This window comes from Octopus bimaculoides, chromosome 7 (assembly GCF_046866305.1).
Source record: "Octopus bimaculoides isolate indiv1 chromosome 7, ASM4686630v1, whole genome shotgun sequence".
In the NCBI taxonomy this organism is placed as follows: domain Eukaryota; kingdom Metazoa; phylum Mollusca; class Cephalopoda; order Octopoda; family Octopodidae; genus Octopus; species Octopus bimaculoides.
In genome coordinates this window covers 81,846,164-81,867,209 of record NC_142934.1, presented here as the reverse complement: position 1 = coordinate 81,867,209, position 21,046 = coordinate 81,846,164, and the positions used below count along the sequence as shown (strand labels likewise).

Here is a 21,046-nt window from a genome sequence, read left to right as displayed (position 1 = left end):
TAGCACGCCGGGCGGAATGCTTAGTGGTATTTCGTCTGTCTTTACTTTCTGAGTTGAAATTCCGCCATGGTCGACTTTGCCTTTCATCCTTTCGGGGTCGATAAATTAAGTACCAGTTGCGTATTGGGGTCGATATAATCGGTTGGCTTCCTCCCACCAAATTTCGGGCTTTGTGCTTAGAGTAGAAAAGAATATTTTACAACATGAAACGCAGGTCCTGACGTTATGTAACCTCCGATGCTGAACTTGATAGCAGTAACAATTACGATATCTACATATGGCTTCAGTAGTAAGATGGATCGAACATTTGTCGCCTAGTTTTGTCTACTAAGAAAGAATAGGTTATGAGAGATTGTGGCAGTCATTTTGGCGGCGCCCATTTGCTGTCGCTGATTCGATATTGAATTATTTAGCATTAAGAATTTTATCGTTCTCTCTCTCTCCCTCTCTCCCGCTATTTATGTGTGAAAATATTTTCCTGTGTATGTAAGGAGAGGGAACGTTTTTATGTGAATTGTGTTCAATGAATAAATTGTAATGTATCTTTCTCCCGTCCCCTCTCTTTCACTCTCTGTGTCTCTCTCTCTCACTCTCTCTCACTTTCTCTGTCTCTCTCTCTCTTTCTCACTCACTCACTCTTTCTGTCTATAATCTTTTGCGCGGGCGCGCGTGTTTGCCTCCTATACCAAAAGATACTGTTGCCAAAATAGACTGACTGTCCAATCAACCATGCCAAATCGCCAGTGTCCAAACAGCTGCGCTCAATCGTCTCATTTCGAAAAGAATGTTACTAATAGCGAGTTTAGTTTAGTGGTTCTTCTGGTGGTTTAAAACTGCAGTATAAACATTTTTGGAAGTTTACAATTGCACATATATAAATTAGAATATAAAGGAAGATTTCATTTCAAACTAATAGAGGAATGTATAAAGATGCGTGACTTTGGAATGGAGAGTATAAAATGAGAAATAAGCAACCTGTCTAACTAGAATGAGCCTCTTTCTAAGAAAAGGTTAGAAAGTAAATTGCTTAGACTATCCAACAAAACAATTCGATGTAATAAATGTTAAGGTAGGGATGTGAATGTAGTCGTGATGCTATAGCTTCACAATCCCATGGCACGGGTTCAAACTCAAAGTATGGCACTTAGGAAAAGTGTCTCCCATTATAACTTCCATTAGTTTATGCTTTGTTGATTTGTAAGGAGCATTTGGCAATCGGCAACTGTACGGAAGTCTGCCGTGAATTCTGATATTGCCTTCGAAGTAGCCGATCCGGATTTCTCTCCCAGCCCACGCACTATTTCATCGACGCGGCGCTCCAGAAAGGCCGCGGTTCAATAATTGAATTATTAAAAAACAAGTTTTACATACATACATACATACGTGTATGTCTTTCTCGGGTGCATATAGACAAAGTGTGTAAACGTAAGCGAGGAAGCTAAAATGCCGGTGCGTATCGAACTAAATCCCGTACGATATTTGTTCTGCATGAGTTACAGTCACTCTTTTGTTTCTATTAATACCATCGAGAGGTTTTCATTGAGAAAAGATATCTAATTGTTAAATAATTGGTTGGAATTACTATTCAAACATTAATAATTCATAGAATCAATTTACTGTTATAAAAAGAAAAATCTAATCTATGAAAAATTCAGATATGAGATGGAATAAATATTTAAAATAATGAAATATATTCCAGATAATTTAACTGCTGAGATAATATTTGAAAATAATATATATATATATTGATTTATAATTGTAGTTACTAATTCCACGGGAGAGAATAGTGATTTCAACACAGAATTTGATTGGTGCCTATGGGTAAAAATCAAAGCCAAACATTAGACTAGCTGAACTGCTATTCCTCTTCTCAGCTTCCTTTGCTAAAAAGCAACAAACAAAAACATACCAACTTCCTTCAAGCTTTTTCTTGGATAATTTTTTGGGGCAAAGAAGTTTGGTCTTTCGTTACATATCTCCCCCACTTCCCCTTCCTTTTCTTTACCTTTTGGTCGCTCATGTCTAATCATTCCTTTTGACCCATTTCATTAGTAAACGATAGTATTGCTGATGTTGTCGTTGATACTTGTACGAATCAATGCTCTGTGAATTCTATAGTAAGCAGTGAAGCTTAGAGCTATTTGTATATTTGCTTTTGCATGTATATCTGTTAATATTAATGAGATTATTGCTGCCACCTGAATCGATTTTTACCTTTTAACTGCATGAAATAAACAAAATGGCTACTCTCAAAATTGAAAAAAAAAATGGTAACAGTTAAAAATGTCTAAAGAAAATATTTTTCTCTGCTCTAGGATTAGATCATTGCTTCTGAAACGTTTTCTGTTTATTAAAACTACCGTTTCTTAACACTTTTTCAATGTCCCCTTGCTACGACTCAATGCCCTCCATTTTTACTTACACGTAATATCAGGCCAGAATAATTTAGTTACAAGTGATTATCTGCCTCAACACCAACATACCATAAGCGAATATTTGATACATCAACGCTTGACCTTAGTTACTGACCCAACGCTTAGCGCGTGCCTTCAGCCAAGCTCAGGTAGATGTCTTTTAAATTATACTTTATATTGTTTATAATTTACATGCACAGGTGGTATATATTTAATTTTGTCTCTTATTCACATTTCAAAGTCTGTTATTAACGTTAATGTTGTTGTCATTGTTACCATCGTTGTGATTGAGACAAATGGGAAGCTTATCAAAATACTGCATTAATTCTTTTTAAATTAAATTTTAAATAGGAAATAAAACTAAAATCCGTGCAGGTGAATTATGACCCCTAACTCTGTCTTTGTGTCCAGTCCCCGTATACAATTTTCCACCCCTCACTACTGAGACGCAATGGATTAGAACCCTCAAGCAGTAGGAAAGGCTTCCATATTAGAATTTGAACAAAACTGTTTTTCGAAAGGCAATTCGGTTGAAAATCATTTCCTTGATGGAGGTATCTTACATACCTCCGTTTCTTTCAACAACAACAATAATAATCTTTTCTACTAAAGGCACAAGGCCTGAAATTTGACCCCAGTGTTTCACTGGTACTTAATTTATCGACCCCGAAAGGATAAATGACAAAGTCGACTTCGGTAGAATTTGAACTCAGAACATGAAGACGGACGAAATACCGCTAAGCATTCCGCCCGGTCTGCTCACGATTCTGCCAGCTCACCGCCCTAGCAATAATACTACTAATCCTTTCTACTAAAGGCAAAGGGCCTGAAATTTTGGGAGAGGGTACTTGTCGATTACAGCGACCCCACTACTTAACTGGTACTTAATTTATCGACCCCGTAAGGATAAAAGGCAAAGTCGACCTAGGCGGAATTTGAACTCTGAACATAAAGACGGATGAAATGTCGCTAAGCATTTTTCCCGGTGTGCTAACGAATCTGCCAGCTCATCAGTTTGACAACAATAATAATAATAATAATAATAATAATAATAATAATAATAATAATAATAATAATAATAATAATGGTAATATAATACGTGTTTGCTTAATATCAGAAGAAAGGGATATTATTATTAATCGTTTCTTTATTCTCATACGGGCGAGATATGAGGAGTTAATACAAGGTCAAAATACAAATTGGGGGGGGGGAGACTTTATAGAATCTTGTATGAGGAAATAAGTGTAAAAAATAATAGTATATCGTAAAAGATTTGGAAAAATACGCTTCTTAATATGGAGAGGACCTAGTACAGCCAATCGCAATGCTATAAATTTCAAGGAATACGTCGTATCAGCAGCCGCACTTCGATTGGTAGAGAACTGCTAACAACACTTCAGTTGCCAGGTGCATGATTTCAATCTTCAGTTGACCCAGGAATGTACTTCTATCAAAGATATGAAGTTTGACACACAAACTATGACGTCACAGTCTTAGTTTATGCATACGCATCATAAGCCGCAGTATATCGAGACCTCAGTTCAAATTATACTGGATAGTAAATGGTTTGTCTAGAAAGCTTCAGGCTTCAGATATGCAAACTGTTAGGTAGTATCAAATAAGTGATGCTCATCACTACCTCTACATAACCATTCAAGCAGAGTTTCTTCTCAAATCATTTCTTTGTGGGATTTATAGCCTATCATATTCTTTATTAATCTGGGCTCTGAGCCTAACCAAACCCCAAGCATACAGTGATCTTTGACAGCGGCCTGCATGGACTTGCCTCGCTGAGTACTGAGTTATAGGCTCACCAATCTGTCCTAGTTAACCGTACGCCTCGTTGACCATCTAAATTTATCTGGTGGTTGATACTATCACTGCAGTGTCCTCAAAAGATGACACAGTCTTCGGGAATTCCAGTTCGAACAGGATGTTTCTCATTGCTCCGCGAATCACAATAAACAGAGAAGTAAGGAACACTTGGTGAACCAAATGTATGATGTCTAAATTATACTTTATAATGAGCTGATCTACCCTCTGGAAATGTGACCTTACCACTTATGGTCACCACCAAGTTGTGGTTATTGAATCCGTCAAGAAATTGCTCTTGATCCAAGCTGAACAGAGCCTCACCAAAGCAATTTTGAGCCCCTTCTGGTATCAGTAACGGTGATACATACCAAAGCCTTCGAGTAAAACATAAGCAAAACTTTAAATTTTGTATCCAGTTGAGTAATGGATAGGAAATAGTCGATATTGGTACCTTATTCATATCTTTCTTTGCAAATGATACGACACCTCAACTAACAAAGCTGGGAAGAATTTCCAGTTTCTCTTGAAACTTGTATGAGGAGTTTGCCAATAGAGGGTTAAATAATATTGGCATTTCTCTATAAAACTTCTAGGGCGGAACACCCAAACCAGGTGGTTTACCCTTTACAAATCTATGCACTCCCGGCCGCATCCCAGCCTCTGTTTTCACTTTTTCGCATACCCAACCTTTCCTGCCAAGAGCTGCAGTTACCCAAATAGCTGAATATCAGAAGTTATGGACACGCTATACTACCTTTGCCTGCTATCTTAATAATTACACTATCTAGAAACGATCTGGATAGCCTTATACGCTTTGTTCATGGCTATATTGACACATTCGGAAAATCAGTGGGTATTCGTGAGATACTTGAATAAGCTCGGGCAGGTCTGAGAGGCTTTTGCACTCCACTTTCACTGAACAATTTTCAAAATTAAAAAAAAATAATCGACCGTCGCGAGGAAGCGGGGAGGACAATGGATTATATTAACCTTAGCTCTTAAATGATTCTTTAATTTATCGATCAACCCTTTTTTTAATAAATGTTATAACTAATCAAAACAAGGGGTTGATGGAAAGAATACAAAAGCATTAACAGTTAGCATAATAAATGAAAATATTACTGATATATAAATACATATCCATATAAATTTATGTCTTTAATCGTTGGTTAGAGGAAAATTCAGAGCGCGTGAGTCAAGAAAAAATAAAACATGTCAAAAGAAGGCAAAATAGTAAGATATATTTGTATCTTGAGCTATCGTTGAAACAAATCGCTGGTTGCTTTCAGTCTCGTTGACAATTATATACTCAATCTACTCTGTACTGTGATACAGGTCAACTTTGGTCGCAGTATTTTCAAGAGATGCTAAAAAGTTTTGAATATAAAACTACCGATGAGCTGTGACGGCAAGATCATCTGTATCGATGAACTGCGAGAGCAACACGTATACAATAAAAACCAATTGATCACTTTGCCATTAAAATAAACTTATCAAAAATGTGTGGCAAATGAATTAAAAATTCAAATAGGCTAAAAGTATCATTTGATCTATGAATGAATAGTCAAATTCAAAATATTCATAAAACAATATAGCATCAATTAAAGTTGATCTAAATGGTATTTAGAAATGAATGCAAAAATATCAATAAATATTCATGAATTTGTTGATAATGAATCGAAAGAAATAAAAGACAAGACAAATAAATTTAGCTATGGTTAATTCTTGAGCAGTACCAATTGAAAGTATGATGAGTATTAAATGTCGTCATGGTATTACTCAGATATTTATTGCATGTCCTACATTCATTGAGTTTTTATGAATTGTACGAAAATATGATCTAAAAATATATATCATTGTTACTATAATAGTGTGTCGCTGGCGAATGTTTTCTAGCTATACTTAAGCTCTACTAGTTCTGGTATTTACATTTAAGGTGTCCATCGCAATTCCCTGAGTAAGAAGGTGAAGCGAAAGATGTCACAAGCAGTTATGAAAGTTTCGGCATCATTGGCAGCATCTGATTGTCGAGAAAGCAACGAAAGTCTCCCTTCGGTAAAACTCTCCGAGTCAGGTTTGTATTTCGTTTCTTTCCTTCAAATTCTGATTTTATCTTTTCGTTAATCATTGACGTCTTTAATATATGCACAAGAGAGAAAAAGCAAAACACAAATTCAAAGACAAACGGGGTAGTGCCGTAACACACATGCCATTTAAAAAGAATTTGGAACGTGAATGAATGAGAATGACTATAAACACGATACAAAAGTTATACGAATTAAGCAAGTTTCCTTTTCACGGAGTTTTTTTATATCATTCTTTAATTGAGTTGCTGCTTTGCATAGACTTTACAAACATTTCACATAAAACGCGCGTAGACACACATACATTCATTCAGAAACACACACACTAACACTAACACACACACACACACACACACACACACACACACACACACACACAACTCGCACACATATAAATGAGTAACTTGATATATATATAAACGGATTGGTTATTTGTTTCTCTTGGATTGATCAAGTGATATCGGCGCTTTTAAAGAGACTTCAGAGTTGAAACACAATTAAGGTTGTTGGTTATTTTTCCAGTCTACGGAGATATAGGTAAATTTGACATACTTACATGTCTATCACCTAGGTTTACGCTCGCACGCGCCCCTCACACGCACATATGTCCATATATACACTTGTGTGTGCGCGCGTGTGTGTACGTATATGTATAAGTGTGTAAGTGCATATATATATATATATATATATATATATATATATATATATATATATATATATATTGTGTAAGCTATATATTGAAAGCTACACCAATGAGAGAATGGGTCGACACTGCACAGTGCCAAAGATTCTAGCAATAATGCCATATCGCGCTTCAGAACCAGTTACTGCGACAGCCTAGTTTTCAGGGGCACACAGCTTTTTAATATTCTCCCAAAGAACCTCAGGAACCTGCACAAAGTGGATGTAGGCGTTTTCAAATCAAAATTGGACCTCTTCCTGTCGAGAGTTCCAGATGAGCCTACCTCACGGCAAGGGGTGAAAATGAGGGTAGTGACATCAAACTTCATTCTTCACCAAGTGCCACATATTAGAGGAGGCTCTCAGTAATAACAGTGTAGAAAAACAGCAGTGCTCCAGCATGGCCACAGCTCTGAGCTGAAACTACAATAAATATAAGTATAAACCTGTGTTAATAATGACACGTTGCAGGGGCAGCGAGCGGGCAGAAACGTTAGCACGCCGGGCGAAATGCTTAGCGGTATTTCGTATGCCGTTACGTTCTGAGTTCTAGTTCCGCCGAGGTCGACTTTGCCTTTCATCCTTTCGGGGTCGATAAATTAAATACCAATTACGCACTGGGGCCGATGTAATCGACTTAATCTCTTTGTCTGTCCTTGTTTGTCTCCTCTATGTTTAGCCCCTTGTGGGCAGTAAAGAAATAAGAAACGTTAGCACGGGTGAAATTCTTGGTGGTATTTCATCTATTTTTACGTTCTGAGTCCGAATTCCACCGAGGTCGAATTTGGTTGTCATCCTTTCGGGGTTGATACATTAAGTACCAGTTGCGTACTGGGTCGATCAAATCGTCTGGCCTCCTCCCCCCAAATTTCGGGCCTTGTGCCTGGAGGAGAAAAGAATGACACGCTGCATCATTAAGAAATGGAATTCTACTTAATGCTTATACATTTTGGACTAAGCCACACACGAACACATATATGCATGTGTGTGTGTGCTTACTGTATCAATAAGCTTACCTACTTTCCAAATAAATACTGGTATTGTACCTTGTGAGAAACCGACATAATTTCTTTTGTGTTTTTTTTTTTCTAGGATATATTGTTGTATATTTCAGAAAATGACATGAAATAAAAAAGAATTATATATTCTGCTGTTAATTTCTTTCATTTTTGTATCTGATTTATTTACTGCTGACTTTTCAATTTGTATTCTGATGTTTGGCTTCTTTTCTTATATTTTCAATACAATCCCATTGTTTTAGCTGTTGTTCAATGTACATTTATATGGTATCGTTTATTGATTTAAGAGTTAATATATTCTGCTCTACGAAACAATTCTGTCTCTTCCAGACGTCTGGCGCAACAGTCAGATGTCAAACCTCCATTTTTTTTTTCATCTTTGATGTCGAAGTTTTAATGAAATTTTCGACTCTACTAGTTTTACTGTAGACTAATACTTTAAAGCAATACATGTAATTCATTGCGTGAAAACTCTTTGCTACATTTTCATTTCCACCAGAGTCCAACCTAATTTAATTGTTAGTAATACGTCTTCTTTCATATTTTATTCAAAGCCTTTAGCATTATTTTACATGAACAGAATATTATGTGATCTCACATTAACACAGTCATTTACTAAACATACAGGAACATTGAGGTTGTTGTATTTGCATGCATGGCCCCTGGTAACTATTATCAATGATGTGAATAAACATTAGACGTTTGTTTGTGTGAAATGAAGTATAGAAATAAGAGTTTTTATCTCGTTTCCGAAAGAAACTATTATATTTATAATTAAAAGTTTCTCATCTAAAGAAATATACTTTCTTTGGAAAACCGTCTTGAATTAACATTATTTATGAAACAACGGAGAATATCGTGTGTTGTGTTTGATAGAGAGGTTCAATTCGTACGGTTGACGTATCATATCCTCTCATTGTGTGAATATGAAGATGTTTTATCATTTAAATGCCAAGTACACGAAGAAGTTTAATATACTTAATAGCGCTGACTGGCGTTTTCGTATGTTTTGTTTGTATACAGCGCTAAATTTAAATCGTTGCTGCTTTGTGTACAATAATATTCCCAATCTTAGAACGGAAGCGCTTCAATGATTGAAAGAAAGAATGTTGTGACTTTTACCATCAAGTATCTCCTAGAGAATTAATTATTGAAACAATTTGGTTGTGTATCCCTGCAGATCATCTGCGATATATATTATAATTTGTTCGTCTCAAAAAGAACATAGGAGTGATTAGGGGTCCTCTTAATTGTTTGAGTTCAGCGTAGTTGATCCCCTTGTCCGGTCGGTCGAGGTTCGTAGGGTAAGGATTTACCGATTACCAGATAAAAAAGCATTTTGAAAATTAACTTGAAAATTAATTTTTGAAAATTAATTTCACAATTAATTTGGAAGACTTGGAACACATGGTTACATGGAAACCTACAGACTGGATCATTATTCATTTGTAGTGAAAAATACAGTGATAAACGCATAAGACGTGGAAATAGTTGTTATATATGTGTGAAGGATTCTAGATTGGGTAAATATAGAAAGACGGGAAGAGAAGATAAATTAGAGAGGACACAAAATTAATTTCTTGGTGAAGAAAAATTTTTAACCATATCCATACATGTTTAAACTGTTAAAGAAATGTGTTTCACACGTGACATCTATCGGTCTACAAAGGTATCAGAGAGAAGATATTATCTTCACTAAGTGTCTCTAATAAAATTTGACCAGACTGAAATTTTTTCGGTTAGCTAATTTCATTGTTTAGAGGAAGGAGCCGCACCTCCGACCATCGCAGGTTATGGATGACTGATTTCTCTTAATGTAACGTAAACATGCATGAAAGTAATTCACCTATGGATACTTGCAGATTTACATACCTTAATAGTAGAGGATTTCTCCCAGCCGGTCAACCGCAGTGTTAGTGCTGGCAACGTTCACACCTTGGACATTAAAGACTATTTGCTGCCATCTTCACTGCAGAACAGAGGTAGTGCACGTAAGTATGCATTATAGTCAACAATCTGCTACAACTGACATAATTTATGTTAGCTTCGCTGTTCAAACAACGCGGACTCATTTATGTTAACACAAAATCGTTATAGTCTAAATTAACGTTAATGATTATAAGAATGTCGTTCCAACGAGAGAGACTCTACGGAGCCACTCGATTTATAGAACTAGCAAAAAAATAAAAATTATGATTAAAATGGAATAACACGTATAATAATGAGAAACTGATGCATTATCTAAAAAATAGAACGGAACGTTTTTATAATATTCCTGCTTGATAAGAAACGACCTGGAATCAACGCTGTTCCTTTCTATAAATTATTGATTCTATTTTTAGTTGTTTACGAGATATTTGAATTTTTTTCCACTGAATGGTATGTGATTTAGATGGCATGGGGGAATGTAAATAGCTGTACAAAGAAATATAATTAACGGACTCGATCTTCGGTGAGCAGAGATCTTATTAAAAAACTATACTTGGAATATAAAACTACGTTCTTTTTAATCAAGGTATACTTCGAGGAGTTGAGTGAATAAGAAATATTGAGGCGAACCTAATTTTCCTAACAAATTTAAATTGGATACCATGAAACACACATAAATTATTAACTTCCGTCGCTAAGAATTAGTTTTTAACAAGCCTGCTGGCTATTTGCAACATCAGCGTCTGAAAAGAAGTTGAAATTCTATATATCGTTGCAACGAGATTTGACTGGCATGCAATCACCCAGTGGTTCCCAGTGATGAGTTCCAATAGGACTAAATCACGTGATATGGGAATTCAGACGCCCACGAGAGACGAATGTCGTCTTCTGCTACGATGTATGTATGTGTTTTTTGTACCAAGCGCCTATATGAGAGCATCTCTAGAGGCTTAATAACGCAAAAGTCGGTGTTCTAACAAGGCATCTATGTTTAGTTAGATATTGAGATTACCTTTCACACATATACATATATATGCAACAATATATGTAAACAAACTTTTGTCTTTAGAAACGTTGAATGAGTATCGTAGACAAGAAAGTAATATTTCGAACGCTGTATAAACGTGAAATAGCAAAAAGAATGGGTATTTTATCTTCTTGTCTGTAAGATATATATATATATATATATATATATATATATATATATATATATATATATACTTAAATACACATAAGGAGAACAAATGGTAACAGCCAGCATCTTAAATGTTCTGTTGGATTTGCTGGACAATGATAACATCTGACAGATTTTACACGTTTATGTTTATGTTGTCTGTTTGATATTTTAGCACCATCAATTCGGTGTCTCAATATGATCTCAGTGTCTTATATCTAGTAACTAAGAGCTATATGAAGGACTGGAGAGCAGTACACTTTCACTACTTAAAATAAATGAAAATGAGTTTAAATAAACTGGAGTCAACCAGGAATCGAAACTATGTTGCTATCTTAACGTGATTATCTGATAATCTACGGTGTCCTGTAATATTCACACTAAATATTGGTATATTGATTTCTCATATCATCTTCAGGCGAAAATTGGTCAGATGCTATAGAGAAATAAATTTACATTATTGGCTTTTTCACCTATCAGAAATATCCTATAAATTATAAAATTATATTAATATAACACAATATAATATAATATGATATAATATATAATGAAAAATTATATTATACATTATAGAAATGTATAAATCCAATACATAGATTTCATAATCGTAATATAATTTAAGGACGGTGGATTGGAAGACGTGGTGGAGCGGTGGACTGTATTTTATCGTACAGTATTTAGTTGTATCTCTTTGCATTTTCGTTTCGGATAACATCAAGGTCAACTTTGCTTTTCTTACATCTGTGGTCGATTAAAAAAAGTATCAGAGAAGCAGCGTTGTTGATATAGTTAATTATCTACGTGATACGTAGAGCAGTGTTTAAAAATCAGTAAAATATATTAAGGGTTGTTGTAACGTTCTTAGTATTCTTATTGATATATATTGTGTAAGGGTAAGAATATAATTAATTTTTTTACTGGAGAATGAAACCACTTTTACAATTCAGTTTTCTTAGAGCTTACCGCTTTCTTTACAAAACTTACTACAGTTTATCATAAATCTCAATTCGCTTAGTTCCGTCCTCTCTCATCAGGAAATGAACTAATGACGCACTTATGCTAAGCTTTGTTCGGGATATTTTTAAATATATATATGTGTGTGTACATGTATATCAATATCAAGAGACGATTACAATGAAAGCTATTTATTTATCTTCATTACAGCGCAGTTAGGAGATCTTGCTACACCTCTGTCGCAGGCAACTAGTATTACGAGTCTTCATGCAGATACCACATCAGCTGAATTACTTAGAAGGTAACTAACACTTCTCAGCTTCATTCTCTATGTTAAATATTTTCTATTTTCTATAAACAGAATTCTTTTTCAGATATTTTGTAAATTCAGCTTGTGTTGCTGCACCTGAGCTAATAGAAGTTCCCAACCCATCATCGTCTCCGTATTGTAATCAGCTCCATGACAACCTTCAAAATGCTCAAAATATAACTTGAGAAATAGTTTTCAATTTGACAGAAAAAAGCTCTAAAAGTTTTACGACACATAATAAGCGTTTTAAAAGTAATACGAATTAAAAGAATTATTAAAGTGCTTTTAAAGCATAGGCGAGTGCACTCGTTGCACATACAGCAAAAGAATACACATGCGAGGAGATGGTACATTAAAAACATTGACTTACTTCAAATTTTCGTGATACACAAGCGATCTATAAGTGACGCACAAGTGACTTACAGTACAAGGTTTGAAAATGTTTGATCTATGGGTATTATATTTCACGAAGAGAAGCGACTGATGTAAATAAGGGGGACTCAGTAGAATCAACTGTTTCGTTAAGAAACATAGTATCGGAAGAAACTAATGCTGATCTTCATCAGCGATTGGTGAGTTCAATAGTTCAGAAATGAATAAACTGGCTCATCATAGGAAAAAGGGAAAATGCAAGGATTCGGATATTACTCTTCATCAGCGAGTGATGTTATCTTTTGATACCGAATAGATAGATTATAAATAGTGTGTGTGTGTGTGTGTGTGTGTGAGAGAGAGAGAGAGAGAGAGAAATTGTGAAGAAAAAGATAGGAGTAAGTCATTGGGTGATAGAATTTGGATAGCAGTAAGAGATGGAACATAATAAACAAGAACTTAGACAAATTTGAAATTAGTTTTCCGCTTTCATATTCAAAATTACTCATGGGAATTTTAACAGGAGACGAATATATATATATTGAAATTGAATAATTTTATAGAGTTACAGAAATGATATAGAAACATTTAACTGCTATTCAGACGACTCGAAATTTTATGGGAATTTGGGATTTGAATATGACGTTAACATAAAATTAAATCAAACTTATGTAAAATTTTATATTCACATATTTTCTTTTTTACCTTGTGAATTGTTTAAATATCTTACAATGAAATAAAGTATAACAATACTTAAAAATAACAGCTGCTATCAAACCTCAGCCAAAAGTTTCCTTTAATTATTAAAACAATTAGTTCTTCATCTTCAAGTTAATTAAAAATTTGATGTAAAAGAATTAAACTATTAATAACCCTTTCTACTGGAAGCAGAAGGGATTAAATCGATTACATCAACCCCAGTGCGTAACTAGTACTTATTTAATCGATCCCCGAAAGGATGAAAGGCAACGTCGACTTCGGCAGAATTTGAACTCAGAATGTAGCGACGGGCGAAATATTGCTAGGTATTTCTCCCGGTGTGCTAACGATTCTGCCAGCTTGTAGCCTTCGTTAAACTATTAATAATAGGCGTGGGCATCGCTATGTGGTTAAAAAGCTCACTTTCGGGTCCAATCTCACTGCGCTGGACCTTGGGCAAGCGTCTACTGCTATAACTCCGGGACGACCAATGCCTTGTGAGTGAATTTGGTAGGCGGATACTGTGCGGAAGCTCATCGTGTGTATATGTGTGTCAGTGTCTTTGTGTTTACCCCCACCAGCACGATCTCTTGAAAACTGACGTTGCCTTATTTATGTGCCGAAACATAGCGGTTCAGCTAAAGATATCGACAGAATGAGTACGAAATTTAGAAAATATGTAGAGATCGATTTGTTCGATGAAACCTTTCAGGATTGTTCTCCAGCATGGCCGCAGTTCAATGACTGAAACAAGTAAGGATAAGACAACATTCAATTTACAATACAACAAAGGAGCTTTGTCTCGTATCGATGCGATAAAATTAAAATTTGATTCGCACTGGCAGAGTGGTCAGTGTTGCATAGAATGCATCGTGATATTTTTTTTTATTCTCTGCCCTTTGAATTCATATCTCGTCTTTCATTTTTCAGTGTCAATAAAAAGTAATGATATGAGGTGGCTTATTGGTGGAAGCATACTATTATCAAAAGCATTTGTCTTGTGGTATCTGGTCTGGCTGTTCTGACAGTAACGTTTGCAGCGGCAACACTGATGCGGAGCTGCAACGAGCAATACCAGCAACCTTTCCTTTTGATAAACATCAGGCACTTAGCAAAAAGAGACTTAGAGATTTTCATAGAAAGGCAACTGTTAGTTTTCCTCAAAAAACCTTTCATAGGTTTGTACATACATCTACAAGTGCATGGTTAACCATAACCAAAGGAGGTCCTTCAATAGCAGGCAAATGAGTAACCATTGAAGTTAGTTTAAATTCCACCTTACTCAACATAGCTTCACCCCTATCAAAGCTGGAAAAATCAGTACAAGTAGGGTACAGGGTTTGGTTTAAAACTTTTATATACTTGCGAATAAAATTGGTGGTGTGTTTAATAAAGAAGTATATTATTATTATTGGCTTCAAATTTCGGCACAAAACTAGCAATTTAAGGGGAGGAGGAATGTCGATCACATCGACTTCAGTCCTCAACTGGTACTTATTTTATTGACCCCTCAGCGGAATTTGAACTCAGAACATAAAGACGGACGAAATTTAACTAAGCATTTTACCCGGCGTGCTAACGATTCCGCCGGCCCACCGCCTTGAATAATACTGGTTTCAAATTTTAGTACAAGGCCAGCAAGTTCTGGGAGAATGGGTAAGTTGATTACATTGACCCCAGTACCCAACTGGTACTTAATTTATCAACTCAGAAAAGATGAAAAGTAAAGACGACGCCAGCGGAATTTGAACTCGAGACGTAAAGACGGACGAAATGCTGCTAAGCATTTTGACCAGCGCGCTGACACCCGCCTTAATATTATCATTAAAAAGGAAATTCGTTATCCCGCCAGACGAAATGCTTATCGGTATTTCGCCCGAGCTAGCAGAATCGTTAGCACACCGGACGAAATGCTTAGCGGTATTTCGTCTGCTACTGCGTTCTGAGTTCAAATTCCGCCGAGGTCGACTTTGCCTTTCATCCTTTCGGGGTCGATAAATTAAGTACCAGTTACGCAATGGGGTCGATATAATCGACTTAATCCGTTTGTCTGTCCTTGTTTGTCCCCTCTGTGTGTAGCCCCTTGTGGGCAGTAAAGAAATAGGTATTTCGCCCGACATTACGTTCTGAGTTCATATTCTGCCGAGGTCGACTTTGCCTTTCATTCTTTCGGGGTCGATAAATTTAGTACCAGTTGCATACTGGGTCGCTATTATCGACTGGCCCCCTCCCTCAAAATTTCAGGCCTTGTGCTTATAGTAGAAAAGATTATTATAAATGAAATTATGGCGTTGTGCTGGCAGAATCGTTACCGCATCCGACAAAATTCTTAGCGGCCTTTGTCTCCGGTTCTTTACGTTCTGAGTTCAAATGTCAACTTTACTTTTCATACTTTCGGACCCGACAAAAGAAGTAACAGCTCAAAGCTGAGGTCAGTGTAATCGACTAATCCCTTGTGCCTAAGTCTGAGACCAACTTTATTACAAATAAAATTAGGACGACTACCTATCCGAATCATTACCGAACACGATACTTAATGGCAATTCCTCCGGGTCTTTACATTCGGAGTTCAAATACCGATGAGATCGACTTTACTTTTTATCCTTCCGGAGCTAGTTAAAATAAATACCAGTTTTGTGCTTGGGTTGATGCAATCAACTTATCCCTACCCCACAAAACTGCTGGCCTTGTGCCCAAGTTAAAAAGAATTAATAAAAGTAAAAATAAAGCGTAAACACTAAATATTACAGGTCAGTGGAGCACTCTGCATAAGAATCAGATCAAAGCTAAAAGAACTGTTTAAAATGTTCAGGAATTCTATAAATATTTAATTAGCGTTTATTTCTGTATCTATAAAAGCTAAGGAATTTTTTTCTCCATTTATCTCTTGCTCACACCTGCACTATAGTAGCGGTGTCAAATATGACAAACAACGATGTTGAGAAACTAAATAATACTTCACTAAGTCATTTGATAATATCTTCATAAATCATTGTGCGTTATACACACACTTGTTCAAATACCAGCTGTTTTATAAGATATTTCCTCTTTTGAATTTTGCTCGACAATTTATAAAGCGAGTGCTCTTTACTGAAAAATGTTCACTATTCACCTATATTGCTACAGGTGGAGTTTAACTGAATTTTCTTAAAATGAATAACTTTCACTACACGGAGCTTGACACTAGTCTATAACATGTACATTTCCATGAAAAATAACGTACTCGATCAAATCTAGTGTTTTTAAAAAAAGAAGAGGATAAAAATATATGCAGTTTAATGCTGAAAAATTCCAAGCCTTGCGCTACCACTGTCCAAAACTGAATATGAAACTTACAGGGTACACTGGTCCACATGGAATTACAATGCCAGAGCCTAAATCAGTGAGGGACCTGGGTATCGACATGAGTGATGATACCTTTTTCCAAATGCACATCATCAGGATGGCGAAAAAATGCAGACGACTGGCTGGATTGATCCTGAGAACATTCAGAACCAGAGATAAGGAAACCATGATGGTCCTCTGGAGGACATTCGTCCTCAGCAGCCTGGATTATTGCTCCATCTATGGTCACCCAACAGTGTAAAATTAACAGCGGACCTTGAAGCACTCCAGCGAAGTTTCACAAAGAAGATCGTCTCTTTGCAACAGCTCAGCTACTGGGAAAGACTGAAACAGCTAAGGCTCTGCTCCCTGGAGCGAAGGCGGGAGAGATATGCAGTAATATATATCTGGAAGATCCTGGAAGGAATTGTGCCAAATTTTGGCATTGAAAGCTATACCAATGCCAGAACGGGTCGACACTGCACAGTGCCTGTACAGTGCCAAAGATCCTAGCAATGCCATCGCGCTTCTGGACCAGTTACTGCAACAGCCTGGGTTTCAGGGGCCCACAGCTTTTTAATATTCTCCCAAAGAGCCTGAGGAATCTACGAAAAGTAGATGTGGGCATTTTTAAATCAATGCTGGACCTCTTCTTGTCGAGAGTCCCAGATGAACTTACCTCACTGCAAGAGGTGCAAATGAGGGTAGCTACATCAAACTCCATTCTACACCAAGTGCCACGTATTAGAGGAGGATCTCAGTAATAACAGTGTAGCAAAACGGTGGTGCTCCAGCATGGCCACAGCTATGAGCTGAAACTACAAAAAAAAAAGAACCCTTACTCTATAACATGTGCATTTCCATGAAATAATAACGTACTCGATCAAATTTAGTGTCTTTAAAAAGAAAAGTTTAGAGTCAAATATTTAAGCTTTATATACTCAAGTAGAAAATTTAAAATTTATATGCACAATCTACGATTTCAAACTTTTCTGTCAACTATAACTCTAAATTAAGACATTCGCATCTCCTAAATAAATCCACTCTTTGTCTAGTCGCGTCCTCCATAATTAGAACTTATACTGCCGGTTCCTTGAAATATAATTATTTTTTCTTTGTCATTAAGTTTTCAATCAAGAAGCAAATGAACAAAAGTTCATTGTTTAAGATGCCAACCTTCCTTCCAAAGATCTATCAATTTTTTCCGAAGAATTTCGCTTTTGTATTTGATTTGAAAGATTCGTGATATGAACTCGTGTGTTGAAACATATATTGTATCTCTGGAGCGTCGTTATGCCAGCAATAAACACGCGCATCGGCTCTGTTTCATTCCTCGTGAGACAATAGAATCGTTAGCACACCGCACAAAATGCTTAGCGGCATTTCGCCCGTCTTTACATTCAGTGTTCAAGTTCCATTGAGATCGACTTTGCTTTTCGTCCATTCGGGATCGATAAAATAATTATCAGCAGAACATTATGATTGATGTAATCGACTTACAACCTCCCCTAGAAGTGTCAGCCTTGTACCAAAATTTGAAAGCAATAACATCAAAAGAAGTGAAATAAAACCTGTTCCAGGTATATTTATTAAAATTAATTATTCAAGTTTGCTTAGAGAATTATCGAATAATCCAGTCAGTATTTCTGAATATTTGAGATATAACGGATAATAATTGCCATCATACGTAAGTGTCATCTTGTATAGTGCATTTGCATATCTTGCGGAAAAGAAGTTAAAACTGTATACCTCACTCTCTTTCAGTACACAAACTTCACCTTTACTTCAACATATTCATAATGTACCGGAGTTGCCATGCCAAGGACCAGGGCAGATCGAAGCTGTACAGCCAGGTAAGTATTTTGTTGAAGAAATCGATATGAATTTTAGACATTGATTCGCACAGAATTTTCGTATGGAGAATGTGTAAACAGGAATTCAGCTATTGAGTACATTTTCCTTTGCGTATGCATATGTGTATTTATGGTGGAGGTGCAATGGCCCAGTGGTTAGGGCAGCGGACTCGTGGTCATAGGATCGTGGTTTCGATTCCCAGACCGGGCGTTGTGAATGTTTATTGAGCGAAAACACCTAAAGCTCCACGAAGCTCCGGCAGGGGATGGTGGCGAACCCTGCTATACTCTTTTACCACAACTTTCTCTCACTCTTTCTTCCTGTTTCTGTTGTGCCTGTAATTCAAAGGGTCAGCCTTGTCACACTGTGTCATGTTAAATATCCCCGAGAACTACGTAAAGTGTCTGTGGAGTACTTAGCCATTTGCAAGTTAATTTCACGAGCAGGCTGTTCGTTGATTTGATCAACTGGAACCCTCGACGTCGTAAGCGACGGAGTGCCAACAACAACAATGTGTATTTATACTTAAGTGTGTTTGTATGTGTGTGAATTTGTGTGCATGTATGTGTCTTTGTATGATTGTGTGTGCATATATATTCGAATACGTCGGTAATTGTTGCCTGTGTCGGAAAGTTTCAACTTCCTCCTGGTTGGATGGCACATCCTTGTTGAAAGTATTGCTAACTGGGAAGACGAAAACTCCAACATAACATGCAGGAACACAGACAGCAAATAAATCGAGGCGGACAGCATCTTATTTGCATGGAAGCGCGAGATTTCTATGAAAGAATTGAACACGCTACATATTTTCTTTTACATGTGTATTTTATGTCCCAATGATATATATTATATTGTGTTCATTTTCATATTGGTTAGTGTGTTTCATTTTATTTTTTCACTTTGATTACGTTTGACACGTTTGACACAATAACTGATTAAATATATACATTCACAATATGTGGTTATCGAAATATATTTGCAGAAGATACGGTTCTGCGCATTGAGTTATATTATTTATGATTTATCTAATACAATATCTAATTTTTGTCTCTGTAGGTGATGAAACGAAAGGATGCATGAAACTTGGTTTTATAGTTACGAAGGGTCAGTTAGAAATCAGTGTAATCACAGCTCATGGTTTATCAAGACCAGACAAATCTGTGCCACAAGGTAAAACGGATGAATGAATGCATTCATATTTCTTTTTTTCTATGATCAAAAACGAATAATTTAAGATATTACGTTGCGAATAGACTTTAGAGTTTAATACCGTTATGTATATATCTCTGTATATTACCTTCGGCGATATAGATTTGTTCATGTATACATATAAATATGTCTTATGTATCTCTTGTATCGCATTGTAAAACGCCAAAGTTACTAATTCACAATGACAGAATGTCATCACCTGTAGCCAAATGAACGTGTAAACTCTGTTACAATGTATGAATATGATTTCTTTTGTTTGTAACCAAATATGACATAGTGAGTGAGTGAGTGAGTGTGTGTGTGGAGAAAGAGTGGAGAAAGAGTGAGAGAGAGAGTGTGCGTGTGTGCTATATTTCTGCGTACATTTTGAGTTGAATAAACATGAATGGACATCAATCCCGTGTCAGTTTAATTACTACTTCACCTTACTGCTTTGAGTTAGGATGGTAGATAGTTAAACACACTTCTGTCTCACTATTTATCCATTTATTCAAAACTTGCTTTATACCAAAAGCTATTTCGGATAATAACTTTTACGATCCTTTTTCTATTTGAAAGAAACCTATGTGAAAACATATCTGATGCAAGGAAATAAAACGATGCAGAAGAAGAAAACGAGCGTGAACAAAGAAGGTGTGAATCCAAGCTATAGAGAGAAGATAAAATATTCTGCCTGTAATGCTCTTGGAAGACACTTAAAGGTGAAAGCTTAATGGAAAATATTTCGCTTGTACCAGCGTTCTAAATATTTGAATTCACTCAATTTCTATCCATTACAAATTAATTTAATCGACCTAAATACATGTTTGACATTCATTGTATTTTCTATGAATAAATAATTATTCATTTTTCGTATTTGGTTTGTAAGGTTCTTATAGGAACTCGTGTATTTTAACAAATTGTGTTGTATCTCGGAGGGTCATTGTGCCAATGATAAACATATGCAATAGTTCTATTTTACTTCTTGTAATATTAAAAGTCGATTGCTTACTCACTTAACCAATTAACTAATCGATCGTGTAATTAATCGTTCGAATAATCAATCAGTCAATCAATCAGCTAGATCAAAATCCTTTTGTTACTATGTTTGTGGGTGTGTAATTGATAAGGTCACGAATGGTGACGAAAAGACTAGCAAATCTAGCTGGTGGAATGACTGACCGATCAGTTAATGAAACAATCGATTAATTAATTGGCATATGGCGTAG

At 36.1% G+C, this 21,046-nt stretch overlaps 1 protein-coding gene across 6 annotated transcripts in view; it reads left to right on the top strand.

The window, feature by feature from the left end:
* LOC106871929 (regulating synaptic membrane exocytosis protein 2) overlaps positions 1–21,046 on the top strand; it is a 309,716-nt gene that overhangs the window by 273,274 nt on the left and 15,396 nt on the right. For 4 of the 6 annotated variants that reach the window (XM_089355579.1, XM_089355575.1, XM_089355578.1 and 1 more), the window contains 7 exons: positions 2,435–2,563; positions 6,166–6,303; positions 9,876–10,004; positions 12,281–12,371; positions 18,540–18,628; positions 19,686–19,799; positions 20,397–20,539. In XM_089355579.1, coding sequence (XP_089211705.1) covers positions 2,435–2,563; positions 6,166–6,303; positions 9,876–10,004; positions 12,281–12,371; positions 18,540–18,628; positions 19,686–19,799; positions 20,397–20,539 — 833 coding nt within the window. The remainder of the gene's footprint in view (positions 1–2,434; positions 2,564–6,165; positions 6,304–9,875; positions 10,005–12,280; positions 12,372–18,539; positions 18,629–19,685; positions 19,800–20,396; positions 20,540–21,046) is intronic. The other 2 variants (XM_089355577.1, XM_089355576.1) reach the window with 1 other exon arrangement.